The 20421-nt window shown below is 39.6% G+C and overlaps 1 protein-coding gene across 2 annotated transcripts in view; it reads right to left on the reverse strand.

Annotated features, from left to right (window-relative positions):
• chst10 (carbohydrate sulfotransferase 10) overlaps positions 1 to 20421 on the reverse strand; it is a 57071-nt gene that overhangs the window by 19576 nt on the left and 17074 nt on the right. For both annotated transcript variants that reach the window (XM_073863711.1, XM_073863713.1), the window contains exons 2-5: positions 1853 to 1959; positions 1619 to 1716; positions 1208 to 1442; positions 957 to 1065 (exon numbers count right to left, since the gene is read on the reverse strand). In XM_073863711.1, the coding sequence (XP_073719812.1) occupies positions 957 to 1065; positions 1208 to 1442; positions 1619 to 1716; positions 1853 to 1959 (549 nt within the window). The remainder of the gene's footprint in view (positions 1 to 956; positions 1066 to 1207; positions 1443 to 1618; positions 1717 to 1852; positions 1960 to 20421) is intronic.

Genomic DNA, 20421 nt, shown 5'->3' on the forward strand with positions numbered 1-20421 from the left:
GGGAAAGCACAGCTACCATCTGTGTGATCTCTCGGACAGCGCCATCACATCCGAGGGGGGGCAACAGAGTCATCAGCCACCAATGGGAAAGCTCACCCTGTGATGCGGCAATTGATAACTTTACTCTTATATAAGTTCCCAAAAGTAATCAACAAAGAGCTAAAAAGGCGTCTATTAATTCCCAAAGGAACTTCACAGATTGCAACAGTCACACAGGGCAATGAGCAACCAGTAAGAAAGAAAAAAATCAGACACAGATTGCCACATTAAAACTCAGCTCATCCTCAAAGCTCACCACAGCGTCTGCCTGAGCTGAAGAAGCATGGGGAGCAGCTGAGGGAGCACTCGAGGAGGTCTCACTCTTTAGAGAAATTGGAAGACCGTGACGCTGCAGTAAGCATGTCACAAGAGAACATGCTCTCTGTTCGTGTATACAGCATTGTGTATACAGGAATTTCACTCTGTTTAGTGTCTGCTGAAATGCCCAGGGGCTCTTCAAGCACTTATCCATGCACTGGACCTGAAAGAAGAGACCGCTGATCGCGTCCTATTACCAACAACCACAGAGAAGGAGAATCTTCAGGCGATATGCGAAATACACTAATTTATACCCGGATCTCAGAGCGGAGTCACGATATGCAAATTCCACCTGCACTTCACCCGCCAACTCTCACTGGCCCATCAACACGTCGTCGAGTGAGTGACAGAAGGGGAACCATAGTTACACCATGGTTACTGTAGTAAAACCATGGTTTTGCTAATAGTAATCAATACATCAAAAACATAGTTACTACACTTCTACCACAAAAAAACATGGTTAATTTCCATAAGGGTAAATCTTATTTATAGCAGTGTTATACTCAAAGAGGTTAAGGCAGTTAGAATTTTTTCAATTCTTTTTAGCAACCTTCAAATTACAAAAACTGTTACAAACTAAACTTATGGAACACATCTTAAATCTTTGATGAATCTCTGCCTCAGTCAAAGAGGAAAGGCGGGGTAAACCATTTCTCTCATGGTCATGAACCAGGTTCTCGGGTATAATCTCAACCTTGGTGAACTTTCCTAAAAGGCAAAAAATAAATGAATAAAATTAGGGGCTTTTATTGTCAATTATTATTGACTGTAAAACTTTATTTTTTAATCCAAAAAGACTTCTTATTTCTAAATTTATCAAATGTACATTTCCCTTTAAGATATATCTTACCATTGAGAACAATTAGGACCTTCTTCCATTGTGTGTTACCCACTTTAGGCGTCTGGCAAAAGAGAATCTTGTGTTTGTCACACACAAAAATGCGATCCAAGACAAATCTGTGCACAGTTGTATGTGTAAGGTTCCAGAGAGATGAATTTCTGCAAACAGTTGATAACAGCTCCAAACGCCTCTCAATTACTGACTGCCAGTCTTTTGGCTCCACCAGAGAAGAATAACCTGAGGGCTGATACACACACAAACCATCATTAACACAAATGCACATGTATTTGACATGCAAAACACATACAATACATGCTGTTTCTAAGCATTGTAGTATCACCCAAGACCTTAGTAAGATATTTAAAATTCAAGTTGATTTTGATGAAAAGTATCTACATGGGAACTTTTTATTAGCCTTACCACTATAAATGGCTGTGATGCTGCTTTGTCTAGCTGCTGGGTTGAAGGAAGTTTCATTCTGACAGACGGCATGGTCCAAACAAACATTTCTGTCCTTCCTACATAGTTTTACAAAAGGAAGGAAGGAAACTCTGAATGTATAAGGAGCACTAGTTGGAATTAAATAATTTCAAAGAGGCAAGTACTTTCAACCGATTTCTGAACATAGAAACTGATCAAATGTGAAACACATACCATCTGGAATTCTGAAGCTGACATTGATAAACTTGCTGATAAACATTAGGATGAGCAGCACCCAGCCACACACACCAACCAGCAGCCAATGATGGCGCATCACTGTCCTATGGACATGTGGGGAAAAAAGATTATTTACATGAAGCATCTTAAAAATGGGATAAGAGAAAGTTGTTATAGAGAGGAATTTCAAATCAAATGGGATTTGATGTACGTGATATACACAAGAAAAGAAGCAGGAGGATGATTCCTAAAGTGGACAGGCCACCAAAAACAAGAAGCCGTGGAAGTTTATGAAGGTGACAGAGTTCCTCGCAACATTAACTCAGTTTTGAAGTTAACGTGATATATATTAGCACATTTCAATACATAGCTGTGTGGGCTATACGATATGTACTTCATTGACATTAAACAGTGATTAACATCATAACATGGCATGATCCCTGTACACAATGTGATCACATCTAGTTCCATATATTATTTTGTGTTCTGTGTATAGGTAACATTTGCTGAATTTGTTTTGCCAGATGTATGGTACCATAAAAATACCATGGGCCTCATTTATCAAGCGTGCGTACGAACAGAAGTGTGCGTAAAGTGTGCGTAGGAACAGTTTTACGCAAAGTGTGGAATTTATCAAATTGCACTTATACTTAGAAATGTGTGTAAATATACGCACACCTCGGAGTATGCGTACGCAGAGCATCTAGTGGTAGAATAGCGATACTACACAGGACCCTGTTCCAGTGAGTAAAGAAGTGTCTATTTATTATTCACAAGCAGGTGTTAAAATGATTAATGTCAGTATTGTAACAGCAAATAAGTATAATTATTTATTTGTGATATGTATCTGTGAAAGCTCTACATGTGATTTGTATAAATGAAGTCTCCGACAAATGTTTGACACAGTGCAATGGCTTATCTTGCGTTATTGGAAGACTTGGCAAATAATCCATTCTGCCGGTAGCGCGTTTTCAAATATCGCGCCAATGATGCTGGTTATATATGCTGCTGTCCAAGGTGGAAAGTTGTCTGTCCTCCTCCAGTTGCACTCGTTTCACGTCGGTGTGCTGTGACGCGTTTTTTTTTTTTTTTTGCCGATAATTTAATGTCAAACGACTTTTTTATTTCTAAAAGTGTTCTCATACCTAACAGAATTAAACTCACTGGTAACATGTTCCCATGCAGATTTGTTTTCTTTTGTTAGGCATTCCTCCCATACTAAGTGAACCAAACAGGATGTGTTATTAGGATTTAACCTCATCCACCAGTAACTCAATTTCTGCGTCTGTAAAGTTTCTCTTTTATGCTCTCTTTGCCATTATTGCGATGAGGGAAAAAGCACAACCACGTGACTTATAACGGGAGGTGTTGTCACCATATATGGTTGATTGGAGGCGTTTCGAAATGCAAATGAACATGAACATGCACGAGCATGGTGCTTAAGAACAAGTGGGATTTATCATCAAGGATTACTTACTGATGTGCGTACGAACCACGTGCGCACGTTTGATACTAAACTCATATTATGTCGGAGTCCGCGTGTATGTCTAGCAAGTAAACATGCTGCACAGTGTTTTGTTCGTGTATATGTTAGAGGTTTCTCTGAATTTTCAGCACAATTGATGAAATAAGATCGCACAACTTTCACACGCTTTCAAAACGAAACTACGGAGATCAGCCGCTTTAGTTGTATCAATGAAAGGCTAAAAATAGCACTGTTCACCGTATCTTCAAGCTAGAAGTTACAAAAGACGTAAAGCTTGTGTTCAGTACCTCAGAGTAGATAAATGGGCGGAGAGAAGGCGGTCGCGTGTGGCTGTTCGAACACATTCAACCACATGTGCGTTTACACAAGCAAAAGCAATCCGATCTAAAGGGGTTTCGACTACCTCTGAATGTGGTTGAAAGTGGTCGATAGTGGACGCGTTCAAAACGTTTTGAACATCGTTTACACCTGGCATTAACGTCGTCCACTTGTGATCCAATCTATGAAAACGCATGTTAATGCCAGGTGTAAACAGTGTTAACTTAGCAGATCATCTAGTGCCAGAGAAAAACGAAGTAGTCGCTCATGTGTGGGTCCCCGTGATAAAACTATGAGCGATCGGGTTTTCACCGCAAATTTGAATGACATGTAAAAGTTTTATGTCACCATGCGCTTAGTTGAATCTACCAATGAGTCTACGCAGCCTGGGTAAAGTCAACACATACCTCAGAACCGCTAGAAGACGCGGGCAAGCAGGTTTCATTAGACATGGCAGAGATATGAGAGAGAGAGAGAGAGACAGAGAGAGAGAACGGGAGACCTTCTAATCTACATTAACACCAAAAACATTATAGATGAGAGTAAAGGTCTTAGACAGCAGGGACCAGCAGAAACGTGTAAAGGATACAATGTGTAATACCACTCATCTCATTATCTGGATATAACTTATTGTATGTATCTTATGGCTAGAATTAGTCATGTGGGTTGTATGAATCTTTGGTTCATAACTTCCTATTCTGAAAGTTTCATCAATTGTGCATAATAACATGGGCAGCAACTGCATATGGTCAAGTCTATTTAGTATTTTTCAGTAATGCAGTTATTTTGCGGGGAAATGTGAATTTAGTCAGAGGGTATAACTAATAACAAAAAAGTTAGTCTGGAGCCCTGAATTACTAGACTATACAGGGCTCTAGACTAACTTTTTGCACTGGTTGCACTGGTGTGCCTAGGTTTGTGACCGCATCGGATTTATAGTTCAACCAAAAATGAAAATTCTGTCATAATTTACTCACTCTCATGTTGATACAAACCTGTATAAATGTCTTTGTTCTGGTGAACATCAATGAAAATTAGGGCTGCAGCTATCAATTCTTTTTGTAATCGATTAATCTAGCACTGAATCGATCGATTAATCGAGTAATCGGATACAAATTTTGTGTGTGTTTTTAAACAACCAAAACAAATAATCCATAACGGAAATGACGTGGCTGTAAAATGTTCAAGCATTTGGCTTTTATTTCTAAAAAAACCCAGAGGTATTTGGCTCCAAAAAATAAGCCTATTTATTTCAATTTTTACCCATTTAGTGTTTATAAGTGCCAGTGCCAACAATTAAGCACTTTAATTTATTAATATGCACAACAGGTTTCATGCTGTAATCTAGCCCTGACATCAAAGTAAATATCTGGTTTATGTTCATTTCTACACCTGCAGCATTTACTATTAGGCTATTAACATATATATCATTTCTGGGGTGAGCCTATTTGCTATGGTAACAACTTGTGTGTGTGCGCGGACGTGCACCTGTGTTTGTGTTTGTGTGTGCACGTGCTGTGCGTAAGGAAGAGTGACACCCCACTCAGACGTTTAGTTGCTTCATTGCATTTTGGTACGGCAGAAATACATTCATTAATTCATTTTCAATAGAATGCTGCATTTGGTTTGCATCCCTTGCATTGCGGTGCATTTTAGGTGAAGCATCCGTTTGAAAAATCACAACATCACGTCCCGGTGAATACAGTGAATGCATGCAGCTGAAATTATTGTTGCGTGGCTACATAAAAGTTTAAGCATATGTGATGCATTGCGCGATCGGTCTGACTCGCGTGAGAGAGAATAACTTCCTTATGCTAAACTCCAATAAGACAGAGATTATTATTATTGAACAAAATATGTCAGATTACAAGTTGCCCATAGATGATTGCACTGTGGTGCCATTTTTTGGTACACACACCTGTAAAGTGCATGCGTGTGTGTGAAGGGGTTCTTTTTTTAAGCTATACTCTCCTGCAATTGAATGTGAATACGTTTACTACTTAAAAACATCAAAGCTAAACATCATATCTAGTCAAACCGCATAACGACATTGCTACAAATACAGAATGGGATTAAAATCAGCGGAAGCTACGTTACCTTGTTTCATAGACGCTTGGTGAAACAGCAGTGGATGTTTTCGGTTCAGATGCTGAATGTAATGATAATGTAAATATCCCAAACTTTAGACATTCTCTCTCTGGGGTTTATGGACATATTCGCTCTCCGCCATCGCGCCAACTACAAAATGCACCACGCGCTATGATGTGCTACCTGAACATTGATCAACGGTCCGTGTGAATCAGATCTCGGCGTGTGTAGTGCGCGTCATAGGAATTTAACGAGGCTTCGAGGCAAAATTTTTGCCTCGAGGAATTTTTTGAATCGAGTAAATCGAGTAACTCGATGAATCGTTTCAGCCCTAATGAAAATATTTTGAGGAATGTTTGTAACCAAACCATTCATGGGCCCCATTCACTTCCATAGTATTATTTTTTCCTACTATAGAAGTGAATGGGGGTCATGCTTGGTTTGGTTATTAACATTCCTCAAAATATCTTGCTTCGTGTTTATCAGAACAAAGAAATGTATACAGGTTTGTAACAAAATGAGGGAGAGTTAATGAAGACAGAATTTTCATTTTTGGGTGAACTGTCCCTTTAACACCGCAAGTTTAGCGCCCATGGTGGTTTAATACAGAATATAAACATGTAGTCTATTTTATAATTTTCATGTTGTCATTCCATTTTCCTTATACAAGTCATGCACAGTCCTGTTTGATAACCCGCATCCGCGCGATTAAAATAACACTTGACCCGTTATCCGACATCAGCATCAATTTATTTCATACCCGCCCGTTTGACAAAGACTGCGAAATCGTGAAGTAAGTAGAAAAGATCTTCATGCAGAACATGGACAGAAATAAGCACAGGACCATGGCAGGACAAATATATTATAATTTAATGTGAAACTTTGTGAGGGTCGGCAGATTGACAGCTGAGCGGTCAGCAGTATTTGAACACTCATAAGCGCTGCGCTTATATTTATAATTACCTTCTAAATTGATGATATGATTGCAGTGATTCCAAAGGGATTCCAAAAAAAAACCTCAAGTAGAATGTTAAATGTTTAAAGTTTAATGTCTCTTTTTTGCTGCCCTGCGTAAACCTGCGTCGGTGATGGCATACGCGTGATGAGCTTGCATCTTGCATTACCTTAAATTACGGTCATACAAATAAAAGTAAAACAACATTCAAAACTGTAATGTGTACATTTATTTATGTAAATTTACACTCGCAATAATAACAAAACATTGTGCTTTTTTAAATAGGTAAAAAAGTGTTTTGTGCTGCATCGGTTTTGGAGCGCGTCACACAAAAAATAAACTCATAGGCTTGAATTCGTTTTGTTAATTTGCTAAGTATTTAAGTGAAACACATTTCATGTAGGCTTATTTATTTTATTATTTTTTCACCAAAGAAAGACGTAATCATGTTCTATTCATTTTAATGCTTTTTGCGCATAAACTTAACCCTTGGGGGAATTATTTATAAAGGAGTCAACAACGCAAATCAAGGAACTTATTTCTCTATTTAAGACAGCCAGTCTGGCAGGGCAGTAAAAGCGATACAGCAAACACCGAAAAGTTTATAGGATTAGATTTGGAAGTAAGATGATGATGAAAACAGCGGTCCTGACTCCTGGCTTTTTTCTATTAATTGGGCGCACGCGACATTGCTGTTCGGGGTTCAAATAATTTTCTTCATAAGAATAATGCTCTGGCTCTGACTCGATTGAGGCTCATTACCTAATTCCGTCTTCGGACCAGGGCTGATGTGATGGGAGGTTAATGTCAGAGCATTGGTTATGATCTTCGGACGGATCAGACTTTAACTTAACATTCTTAACGAAAAAGTTGTCAATCGTTCTTTTCCTCTTCTCTTATCATTCGCGGCTACATCCACTCGGTTTTATTTGACGGACTAAGGCTACTCACCTCTCTCTGTCTGACTGGAGCGCACACGCATTTTTAAACTTACACACACGTAGATCTGGACTATGGATTTTGCCCTCAAACTCCTGGTCGCACCAGTGCGACCTGATATTTTTTTAAGTCGCACAATGGAGAAATTAGGTCCTGCTATAAAAAAAATGGTTAAGTTATTTATTTTCCACTTTTTTTAGGAAACTTGCAGTATACAGTAAACTAAAATGTTTTTATTTCAAGCAATGTGTGATTTGATTTCAGCTGAAGTCAAGATGTTCAAACCTTAACAACCAATACTTTCCTCTTCACTTAATTCTTTTAAAATCACAAAGATAACAACAAATCCCCTTTCAATAGAAAAATATATCCCACCTTTAATATCTGAGCATATTTAAAATACAAACCTTGCCAGTGAACTATGAGGCAAAAAATAATAATAATCGCTCATTAATCGTAACCGATGTCAAATGTTAAATTGACCGAGGTTTTGATTTTAGGTCAAATCGTTCAGCCCTATAATATAAGCATCTTTGCTGAAAGTACGCCACATGTCAAAAGCTAAGGTGACGATTGGAAATGTGCCCTTCGTGAGCTTCTTAGATATAATTACAACAAGCGGTGTATCAACAACTCAGAAAGCAAGGTGAACAACTAGAAAAATAACACTTCATGATAAAGAAACTTTTATTTTGTCATGGACATACGGACTTTCATCTGACTGTGCGGAGTGCCCGTTATGATGCGGAGTTTACTGTGTCTATTAGTCATTATATTTCATTAAGAGATTAAATTGATGATTTTTTTATCAAAACACCAACTACATTGACTCATTTTACAATCCCACTAGCATGGTATTTACACAAAATAAAATCTTTTAATTCACGTGAGGAAGTAGGGCTGCACGATTCAAGCTAAAATGTGAATCACGATTTTTTCCATTGAACTGAGATCCCGATTCTCTCACCCGATTCTCTTTTTTTACAAAAACATTTATTATGCACTTAACTAAAAAAACGTGCTACAGGACTTTCAGTTATAATAACGTGTCTTAAAAGTCTCTTTTTCTTATTTTAGACCCCTTTAAATTTAGAGTAATTTAAAATTTGTTAGCTGTTAAATTGCACCTGTGCTTTTTGTACTATCAAACTGGCCAACCTTAAAACTTTAAAAACACTAACGTTAAACCTTTAAAAGACTAAACGATCAACATTTTGAGGCATCAGAGAGAAACGCAGACATGTAACAATGTTCCCCTCATGCTAAAAACCCTTGTTAATGGGGAACTTGTGGCGGTGACACAGAGGCCATTTCTCAGTCTGAAGGCTGCAGCCTCTCTGGAGGTCGCATTTCTAAGATGCGCATCATAATTTCAGAATATTAACAATTAACGTTATAAAAATGACTAATATTTTTAGTTAATAATAAATTGTTGAAGTATGTTTATGACTTGCGAATGTAATGCTCCGTTAACTCAAATGAACAATGATGTATACAGCCTGCATGCGACCTCCGGAGGTTCCAGCCTTCCGATTTAGGTCCGGAGTTAAATAATTTCCTTGCCTTCTTTCGGAACCAATGTTGTTGCATCTTCACTTTCTCCGTTCGGCGTTCGCTACCAGGATTTTCCACAATGACGCTCGTTTATCCTCTCTTTTTTTGTGAAAATTGCCGCTCCAAATCCACCAAGTAAACGACTGTGTTTAGGTCTGCCGCCTTGTTATACGTCACGCGAGTGACAGCGGAACGCCACAAATGAGATGAGAGAGAGGAAAGAAACGATCGGGTCTGATTGGTGAATGAATAGGGTTTGGTTTTACCCTGTATGAGTGTGTGTTAGCAAGTTTGACTGATATTCTTGGATTGTAATGTAAATACGTGAACACGTAAACGCAGAATCTGAATACAGGGAAATACTGTATATGCAAGTGAATCGCCGTCATTTAAAATGAGGATCGCATATATGTATGAATCGAGATCCTGATTCTTTTTCGATTAATCGTGCAGCCCTATGAGGAAGCTGGCATTTTTATGCACTCTTTTATGTCATTGGCTATATGCCACTGCTGTAAAGGCTTATTGCACTATTACTGTTAACGATTATTTGATTGATTGATCGTTAATTTAAATGATCATCGAATATGGGAAATTGCATAATTTGACATTCCTAATTATAATGTTAGGCTAGTAACATAATAGCCGCATCTACTGGTACAGTGGGGCAAAAAAGTATCCAGTCAGCCACCAATTGTTCAAGCTCTCACACCCAAAAAGATGAGAGAGGCCTGCAATCCCCGTCAAAGGCACACGTCAACCATGAGAGACAAAATGAGAAAAAAAAAATCCAGAAAATCACATTGTCCGATCCTCTAAGAATCTATCTGCAAATCATGGTGAAAAATAAGTATTTGGTCAATAACAAAAGTTTATGTCAATACTTTGTTATATACCCTTTGATTGCAATGACAGAGATCAAACGTTTTCTGTAAGTCTCCACAAGGTTTTTACATATTGTTGCTGGTAGTTTGGCCCATTCCTCCATGCAGATCTCCTCTAGAGCAGTGATGTTTTGGGGCTGTCGCTGGGCAACTCAGATTTTCAACTCCCTCCAAAGATTTTCTATGGGGTTGAGATCTGGAGACTGGCTAGGCCACTCCAGGACCTTGAAATTATTCTTACGAAACCACTCCTTCTTTGCCCGGGCGGTATGTTTGGGATCACTGCCATACTGAAAGATCCAGCCACGTTTCATCTTCAATGCCCTTGCTGACGAAAGGAGGTTTTGAGTCAAAATCTCACGATACATGGCCCCATTCATTCTTTCCTTAACTCGGATCAGTTGTCCTGGTCCCTTTGCAGAAAAACAGACCCAAAGCATGAGGTTTCCACCCCCATGCTTCACAGTAGGTATGGAGTTCTTTGGATGCAACTCAGCATCTTTCTCCTCCAAACACAAGAAGTTGAGTTTCTACCTAAAAGTTATGTTTTGGTTTCATCTGACCATATGACATTCTCCCACTCTTCTTCTGGATCATCCAAATGCTCTCTAGCAAACTTCAGACGGGTCCGGACATGTACTGGCTTAAGCAGGTGGACACATCTGGCACTGCAGGAATTGAGTCCCTGGCTGCATAGTGTGTTACTGATGGTAGCCTTTGTTACTTTGGTCCCAGCTCTCTGCAGGTCATTCACTAGGTTCCCCCATGTGGTTCTGGGATTTTTGCTCACCATTCTGGTGATAATTTTTACCCTACGGGATGAGATCTTGCGTTGAGCCCCAGATCGAGGGACATTATCAGTGTTCTTATATGTCTTTCATTTTCTAATAATTGCTCTCACAGTTGATTTCTTCACACCAAGCTGCTTACCTATTGCAGATTCAGTCTTCCCAGCCTGGTGCAGGTCTACAATTTTGTTTCGGGTGTCATTTGGCGGCTCTTTGGTCTTGGCCGTGGTTGAGTTTGCATTCTGACTGTTTTAGGTTGTGGACAGGTGTCTTTTATACTGCTAACAAGTTCAAACAGGTGCCATTAATACAGGTAACAAGTGGAGGACAGAGGATCCTCTTAAAGAAGAAGTTACAGGTCTGTGAGAGAAAGAAATCTTGCTTTTTTGTTGTTGACCAAATACTTATTTTCCACCGTAAATTGCAAATGAATTCTTGGAGAGTCTGACAGTGTGATTTTCTGGATTTTTTTCCTCATTTTGTCTCTCATGGTTGAGGTGTGCCTGTGATGAAGGTTGCAGGCCTCTCTCGTCTTTTTGGGTGGGAGAACTTGCACAATTGGTGGTTGACTAAATACTTTTTTGCCCCACTGTATGTTAACATCAGGCACCCAGCACTGGCTCTGTTGGTACTATTATCCACCATACACCGCAACTAGCCTATAACACAAGGCATGTCTCTTCTTTCTGCCTCTCGGTTGCGTGTGCAAGCAGTGATGACGTCGCAGAGAAATCCATGTATAGCAGCACGCGCAAGTTACTCTCGGATCTGTACTGATCAATCGGTGACTATCAGTGCCACATACATTAATCCAACAAACCTAAGTTTTACTGACCTGTGTCAGTGGATAAGCCACTAAACGGAGTGGTACGAGTACCTCGACACCGGAAGTGCCTCACGACGAGCCACTAAACACAGTGGCACGAGCCAATAAACACAGTGGCACGAGCCACTAAACACAGTGGCTCGTGCCACTAAACACAATGGCCCTCATTTATCAAAAGTGCGTACACCAAATGTCCAGTGTACACCCAAAACCACGGTGACTTTGAGATTTATCATTATGGACGTTGGCGTACAGCACGCTCAAATCCTACGACTGCTCAGGAGGTGGTGTACGCACATTTTGAGTTGGTGCAGAAATGCGCAAACACTTCCTAATACCACAAAACGCACTGACAAACTAAAATATATGATATATTATGACCCACTGTAAAAAAAAAAAAAAACATTGAGCGGTGCGGTATATATTACCATCAAAGCGCCTTTCCGAAAATTCCGCTCGCTCAGCACCGCTCGTTGAACCCAGAACGCCCTTTGATAATTTGCTAGTTTAAGAATCTGTAAAAACGTCTAGCAATAAGTTATAGAGTTCAAGCCTTATACATAAATGTAAAAGTAAAAATCAAAGTTAAGATTGCGCAGGAAGAAAAAATTGAAGGGACTGCGGAGAGACTGTATCACAACCCGAGTTAAAGTGCTTATTCAGGATCTGTGGAAGGACAATGTCGGGTGGGATGATCTAATCAAAACTGATCACTTATTCACCAGATGGCAGGACTGGCAACATGAGCTCCAAAGTTTGAATCAGATTGCAATCCCACGATGCTACACACCATTTGAGGATCCTGGAGATATTCTCAGTCGAGATTTACACATCTTTTGTGACGCATCCGAAAGGGCTTATGGCTCAGTAGCCTACATGCGAACAGAGAACAATGATGGACATGTACATGTCTCATTTGTGTTGGCCCGTTCACGAGTTGCCCCTCGGAAGCAAATGACGATTCCTCGACTCGAATTGAGTGCAGCACTTATAGGAGCACAGGTAGCCTAACTTCTACAAACTGAACTAACTCTCAACATTGATCATGTTACCCTCTGGTCAGACTCATCTACCGTTCTACAGTGGCTTAAATCTGATTCATGCAGATACAAAGTCTTTGTCGGAACCCGGGTTGCAGAAATACAGTCACTCACTGATATTGATATCTGGAGGTATGTTAATTCAGGGAACAACCCAGCTGATGTCATAACACGTGGCCAATCACTTAAGGATTTAATCCTTCCTTGTCGCTGGAGTAATGGACCAGATTTCTTATACCAGCCAGAGTCATGCTGGCCCTCTTTACCGGCAGTTGAAACTGAACCAGAATCAGAGTTGAAGAAGTCTGCAATTTGCCTGAATGTATGCACCAGTTCAGACATTGCCCTACCTGATATCAGTCAGTATATACCTGGACTGAATTATTAAAGGCAACAGCGACCTCCCTTCACGGGGTGGCTACCTCTTCCACACAATCAACAGATGATTTGTTAAACTTTATCTCAGCAGAGAGGCTCCTCTTACAACAGGCTCAGAAAGATTCCTTCCCAGAGGAATTTAAGGCTCTTGTTTCAGAGCGACTATTACCATCCAACAGCAGATTGGCATCATTATTACCCGAGTTTGATAAGATCAGTGGACTTATCAGGGTTGGCGGGAGACTACGACATGCCAAAGATATGGAATTGGACGCCATACACCCTATCGTGCTTGATCCACAGCACAGCCTAACCAAGCTTCTAATTAAGGATTATTACTAAATTCAAAAGGCTACCCGCCACACTGGCGGGTGATTTTCATACCAAAATATTAATGCAATATAATGTGTTTGCCAGTAACTAATCTGGGGACGAGGTGAGTTAGCGCGAAAAGACGCAGTACAAGAAGCAATCCGTCATGATTTGTCATGGATTTGTTGGGCAAATCCTCAAACTTCGTCCTGTCAGTCATTACTATCCTCACGTAAGAAAATTAAATCTCTCGCAGCAAGCTTTAAAGTATAGATGGTACGGGCAGTGAAGAGAGTGACTCTGTGCAGAATCGCTCTTAAAGCGACAGTAGCCCTTGTTTTTCTGATCTCTAACTGGATGATCCAAACTGTGAGTTTTGTGACCCACTAAACCACTTTTAAATGGCGAGTATATCTGGTGTGGGGATGAGCAGGAAAATTTGGTTTACATGGAAATCCAGTCTTTTTGTTTGTTAAAAAAACAACAGCATCAAAACAACAAGAATAGCAGATTAAACATTGTGGTTAGAGGCCCTTTTGGCTTTGTATTGGCAAAATTTGGTCTGTGGTAAAACGAATTGAATAAGCCTGTGCTATGCCCACAAAGTCAAGTGGCATTTTCTTATCTGTGACTTCAGTTAATATTTCAGATTCAGAATCTGATGTATAGATATTTCACTTCGGTTAGAAGAAAAGTTTGTACTGATGATTGATATGTACTGAAAATTGATGTGTGGTATTTGTGTTTTGATAGATGTTTTGTCTTAATATTCTACATTAAAAGTAATGTATTTTTTATTCGAGCTACTTGCATTCATTTCGGGCTACCAAAAACTGAAGAGTGCCTGCCCGAAGGGCAACCAGGGATTTTGAAATTTTGCGAGCCCTGCCATGAATACAGCAAATTAAATTAATATACATGTGACAAAAAAGGCTGTTTATTATTCTGGCCGGTAAAAAATATGCTTGGCTGGTGGATTTTTTCATCTACCAGTCCCCGTGGCAGGTGAGCCAAAAAGTTAATTTCGGACCCTGCTCCCTTTTACATCCTGGGCCAGCAAGAGTCTTTGCTGAACTAAGAAGACGTTATTGGATTCTACGGGGAAGGGAGTCTATTAAGAAACATCAATACACATGCATGGACTGTCAAAAATGGCGTGCCAAGCCTAACATTCCCAAAAAAGCCCCCCTTCTATTCCACTGGAAGATTGGCCGAAGAACTGAGAAAAGATGGGGAATAGTGTTTAAATGTCTGACAACCCGTTGTCTACATCTTGATCTGTTAGAAAGCATTGACACAGATGCATTCCTAATGTCTCTTAGAAGATTCATAGCTCGAAGAGGGAAACCATTCGAGCTTCTTTCTGATAATGGTACCAATTTTGTTGGAGGAGACACTGAGATGAGAATAGCCTATGAAGCCATGACGCCTGATCTGAAGCAACAACTTGCTGAACAACAGATTTCCTTCAGATTCAATCCACCTAGTGCCCCTCATTTTGGGGGAGCATGGGAACGGGAAGTGAAGTCAGTAAAACAGGCCCTAAAAGTAGTACTGAAGGACCAAACGGTGACTGAGACTGTACTCCGTACCATTCTCACTGAGGCAGAGGGCATCTTGAATGCTAAACCATTGGGATACACATCCTCAGATGTGGCAGATCCGGACCCTATTACACCTAACATCCTGCTAATGGGTCGTCATGATTTGTCACTTCCACAAGTACTCTATGATTCAAGTAATCTTTTGGGAACTAGATGGAAACATAGTCAAGTACTTGCTGACCATTTCTGGGCTAGGTTTATCCGTTATTACCTCCCGAATCTGCAAGAAAGACAAAAGTGGCGTAAAGAGGGAGGAGAAATTAGTCTGGACCAAGTGGTACTGTAGGAAGAGTGACCAAAACTTTCCCTGGACTTGATGGACGTATCAGAACAGTTGAAGTTCAGGTACACAATCGCACTTATGTAAGACCTGTATCCCGTATAGCAGGGCTATTCAAATCTTACCCTGGAGGGCCAGAGCACTGCAGAGTTTAGCTCCAACCCTGATCAAACACACCTGAGCAAGCTAATCAATGTCTTCATGATCACTAGAAAATGACAGGTGGGTAAGTTTGATCGGGGTTGGAGCTAAACTATGCAGTGCTCCGGCCCTCCAGGGTAAGATTTGAATAGCCCTGCCGTATAGTATCACTCCCTAAACTCAATGAAGATGACACCATTGCCCCTACCAGTTAGTTAGGATTTCTCACTAATTCAAATGTTCTTATACACATTTGGGGGTGGCTGTGTGAGAAAGCCCTAACCACGCCCCCTTGCGTAGTACGTCATGCACGCATTGGAGACATGTTCAGACATGCAGACTCGGCAACTGAGAGTGAAATGAGGCTAGCGGGATAGTTTATGCATATTTGTATATGTTTTTCCCGTGTGTACTTGATTACGGGTGAGTTTATATGTGTAATTTGACTTGTTATTAATGTTGCTGTTCTTATATCGATCATATTGCATATTATTCATTGTCCATGTGATCGCCTGTTAAACTGCGTCACAAACAGAAACCGAAACTAACGGTTTTCATCCATATTAAACTTTAAGTTACAAATATAATTGTATGACCTACCTCACGCGGTTTATACAGTGTTAAGTTGTTTACATTAATTATTTAATTGTGACCGTCAATATATGCAATGATCACGCAGTTTGTTTGTGATTGTTTGTTTAAAGTATTAGTAATATGTACAATGCACAATGGCAATGTTTATATATATATATTAGGGGTGTGACGAGATCTCGTGCGAGATTAAATGTGTTTCGCGAGATTACATGTGTCTCGCGAGATTTCTTGTGGAGGTGAAATGCTGGCCGTTTTCTCAAATAAAAGACTGCATCCTTCGGAGGTCGCATTTTTTAACTGCATTTACTCCCATTTGTTGATTAATCAACACTGGCCGCCAGTGAGATTATTCATGATTCCCATTTACATTTTAATTTTACTATTTAAAACGGCTTAATTCATTGCAGCGAGTGCACAGCGCGCCTCCATCCTCCCTCTCTCGTTGTGTGCAGCGCCTCAACAGCGCGCGCCGCCGGCCCCCTCCCCTCTCTTTGAAACGCGCCTCCGGTGAAAAGTATTTTAACTCTGTGTTCCTCCGTGTACTTTCTCTTTTTCGCGTAAACGTTAACAGTCACGGATGTTACTGACAGCGGATCAAGTTCATCATGAGTGACTTTACAAAAGGTTAGCCCTAGTGTTTCCCACACATACCCTTTCTGATGTGAGTCTGTGTCCGAGCTCTCTCCCTACCTTTGATGCGGCATGCCTGTGCACGTGTTCTGTAGTAACAGCAACCGTGTATTCTCTCATATTTATGAATTTGCAACATATTGTCTGCGCTATACGCGATATACAATAAAACTACCACTCGTATTTAAATAAAAAACGCTAATAACACCACTGATGAGAAGAGCAACATCAGTACAGCCTCAATGTAAATTAGAGGTCGACCGATTTATCGGCCGGCCGATTAATTGGCCGATTTTTGGCATATTTTAAAAAATCGGCTTTGGCCGATTTTGCTTCAAAATTAGGCCGATTAATAGGCAGGCGCATCTGCGGGCACCTAAGCGCTGTTGTAGAACTCGTGACGCTGCCTCTTGCTGCACGCAGATCGCTCCCGTCTCGTGTGTGTGCAGCCATGCCTTGTTCACAAACAGCTTTACTAAATGATGGCGGATCGCGCGAATTAAGCAGCCAGTACAACAGCGCGACGGGCTTATATCTCGCGGTGCACTGTCCGTGCAAAGATTAGGCTCATTTCATGTGATTAATGAGTGATGATGAGTTTTGTTTGCGTGACAGAGAGAGAAGAGCCGCTCGTGCACGCTTTCTGTCTCCCTGCTTTTATTACTCAAAACAAAACTGACCCGATGGCGAAAGGTCGGAAGACCAAATCATATCCACAAAGGAAATGTTTTTCGTGTTGTTACAGTAACACTTTGTTTACAGTTTTGCGCTGCTCAGCCTGGATTAGAACACAGCGCGTCCGATTCGCGAACTGACTCCTTTGAACGGATTCGTTTGAATGAACGGTTGAAACAACAGATCTGTCCCAACACAGTAAACTCACAAGACGTCACTGTCAGCACAATCAGTCACTTATAGCGTCTCAGAAATGAGAATGTAAATGTGTTTAGAAAGATTTGCCCTAAATAACAGTCTCAACTAAAAACCATAGACATTTACTATGTTAACTTTATGATGAATAAATATTTAATCAGGTCTACCAAATAAGGATTTTATCCTACAAAGCAATAAAAGCCATGGTAAAAAACTGATCAAAGATTATGACAGCAGAGTGTCAGGTAATATCTGTGTCTGATAAATGCATGGTGCAGAGGAGGTTGTAAAACTCTTCAGAAAGACCAGTCATATATTTTTAAATACTTTGACTTAAATAGTGACATTTTTGCATTTAAAATATCTGCTAATAATGATGAGAACATTTTGATTATTATGTACATATAGAAAATCGGCCAAACATATCGGCCATCGGCTGCCCTGATTTCTAAAAAATCGGCATCGGCATCGGCCAGAGAAAAAGCATATCGGTCGACCTCAATGTAAATGTATGATGATTTTTTCAGACGATGTCGCGTTTTTAGCAGCAGTTAAAGAAAGAGCTGATTGGATTAAACAAAAAGTTACTGGGTCCTGTTTAGTCACTATTTTATAGACAACAGAACAGAAACTATGTAAAAACAGCATTCAGTTGTGTTAAAAAGCAATATAATGTGACGGATGCAGGCATTTGTTATAATACATGCATAATGCTTTTTATTTATAGGCCACAAATGTAATGTGTTTGTTAATGTTGTTTAATGTAACTTGGTTTTAATAGTTTATTTGAACCAATAATTATTGCATCTTCGTTATTATGTAATTTTAAATGCTACTGCACACTTGGGTCTATTTTTATTACCCCAAAATAACAAATTATTTCATTATCAGTTAGCAAAATAATTGTTAGGGCCAGTCCTTGATTAGTTAAAACATTTAAAAGAATGTGATTTCAGTTTCTTATTCATTTATTTTGTCATTGTGGGTTTCTTAAAAAGTGTAAAAATATCGTCTCGTCTCGTTCTCGTGAACCCAATCTCGTGTTTCGTCTCGTCTCGTGGATTAAGTGTCTCGTCACACCCCTAATATATATATATATATATATATATATATATATATATATATATATATATATATATATATATATATATATATATATATATATATATATATATAAATAAATATATATATATATTTATATATATATATATATATATACATATGTGTATATTTTATTTATTAAAGTCGCTCTAAGCGAATTGACACGTTTTAGACCATAGAACATTTTTTGTTACACACAGCAAACATCTCCTCACTATCTGCTTGCTGCCTGTCCGCTGATCAAACTGTAAAAAAACGCGATCTCTGTAGACAGCTCAGGCTCGACAAACGGCAATATCAACATAGTGGCCAAACCTAGCACAACAAAACATAACAAAGTGTTCCAGCCAATAAACGACAAGAAGGATTTGGGCGTGGGGGTTGGGCGCGTTCATGAAAGCACGGACGGGAGAGGGAGGGGGAGGCGTTAGCTACGCTCCGTTTGTTTGAAAATAGTTCAAACATCAACAGGAAGTGACGTCGCACATTATTCGCTTAGAGAGCCTTTAATGTTACATTGTGTATCTACTGATTATTTACATTATTACATTATTTATTTGTTTCTCTTCTGTTTATTATAGACCATGTGTGAATAAACATATACAGATCTTCATTTGATTCAAAAGCTGAACTATGCCTCATTATTCCGTTTCTCTAACAGGAAACATCCACATCCCTCATGACTGCATTTTCACCTGGACCCACTGAGTGTCCTAAACGCTCGTACATAAAATGTGTTAAATGAGAGAGAAACTGCTGACTGACCAGAAAGAAGCGCAACATTCACGTTGATATGCCACCATGGAAACTCAAACATTATAACAATCCAAAATTCTGCCATTAAATATTAAATCACTCCATAAATAGTGGAAACATGTTAAACATATGACTGAATAAGTTAAATACAGTCAGCAGTGTTAAAATGCTTTTGTATATCGATTTATTTCAAGATACGTTTAGATAGCTAGCATTTCTCCACAAATATCAATGTGTGTATCTCTCACCTGCGCTCCATGACCTAACGTCCTTTATTTTTGTCAGCTGTCAGTGAGAGGAGATGATAGTGGGCGGGGCTTTGTGTGACGTTGACCTGTGAATCCAGATACTATGGCTGGATTGCGGTTACATTACACTGAGATCCAATCACAATGCGTCCTCGACTACCTCTGCATCAGGACAGACAGATCAGATAACATTCCGAACACAAACGCGTTTACACTTGTCTTTTCAATGTGTATGTGGACAACATCCGGATACAGGTCGCATGTTAATGCCAAGTGTAAACGCAGCCTAAGATATAGCTAACAAACAACTGTATGTAAATACAGAACAACACACTACAAAAGTAACTACATCATTTTAAAATATTATTTTAAAAAAATTAACCGAACCATTAAGCAGACATAGAATTTAGATGTAGGCAAAAGTAAATAATAATAATAATAATAATAATAATAATAAATAAATATAGCTGCAAGCAGCGATACCGGGGTCAAGCCGAACATGGCAAAAAATGATTCATAAATGATGACTGCCATGATTTAACATCTAAGTTTGCATTAGTTTTATGAAAAAAAGCATTTTTTTCCTATCTTGAGACCACTAGGTGGCACTGTGCCAAAAGAATAGATGGTGCCTCAGGTCATAACTGTGATGACACATACCAAATTTAGTGTAAATACAATAAGGCGATACGGAGATATAGCCTTAAATGACTTGACCACTAGGGGGCACTGACCAAAAAATAAATTGTGACTCAGGTCTTGATTGTGATG

This window comes from Misgurnus anguillicaudatus, chromosome 3 (genome assembly GCF_027580225.2).
Source record: "Misgurnus anguillicaudatus chromosome 3, ASM2758022v2, whole genome shotgun sequence".
In the NCBI taxonomy this organism is placed as follows: domain Eukaryota; kingdom Metazoa; phylum Chordata; class Actinopteri; order Cypriniformes; family Cobitidae; genus Misgurnus; species Misgurnus anguillicaudatus.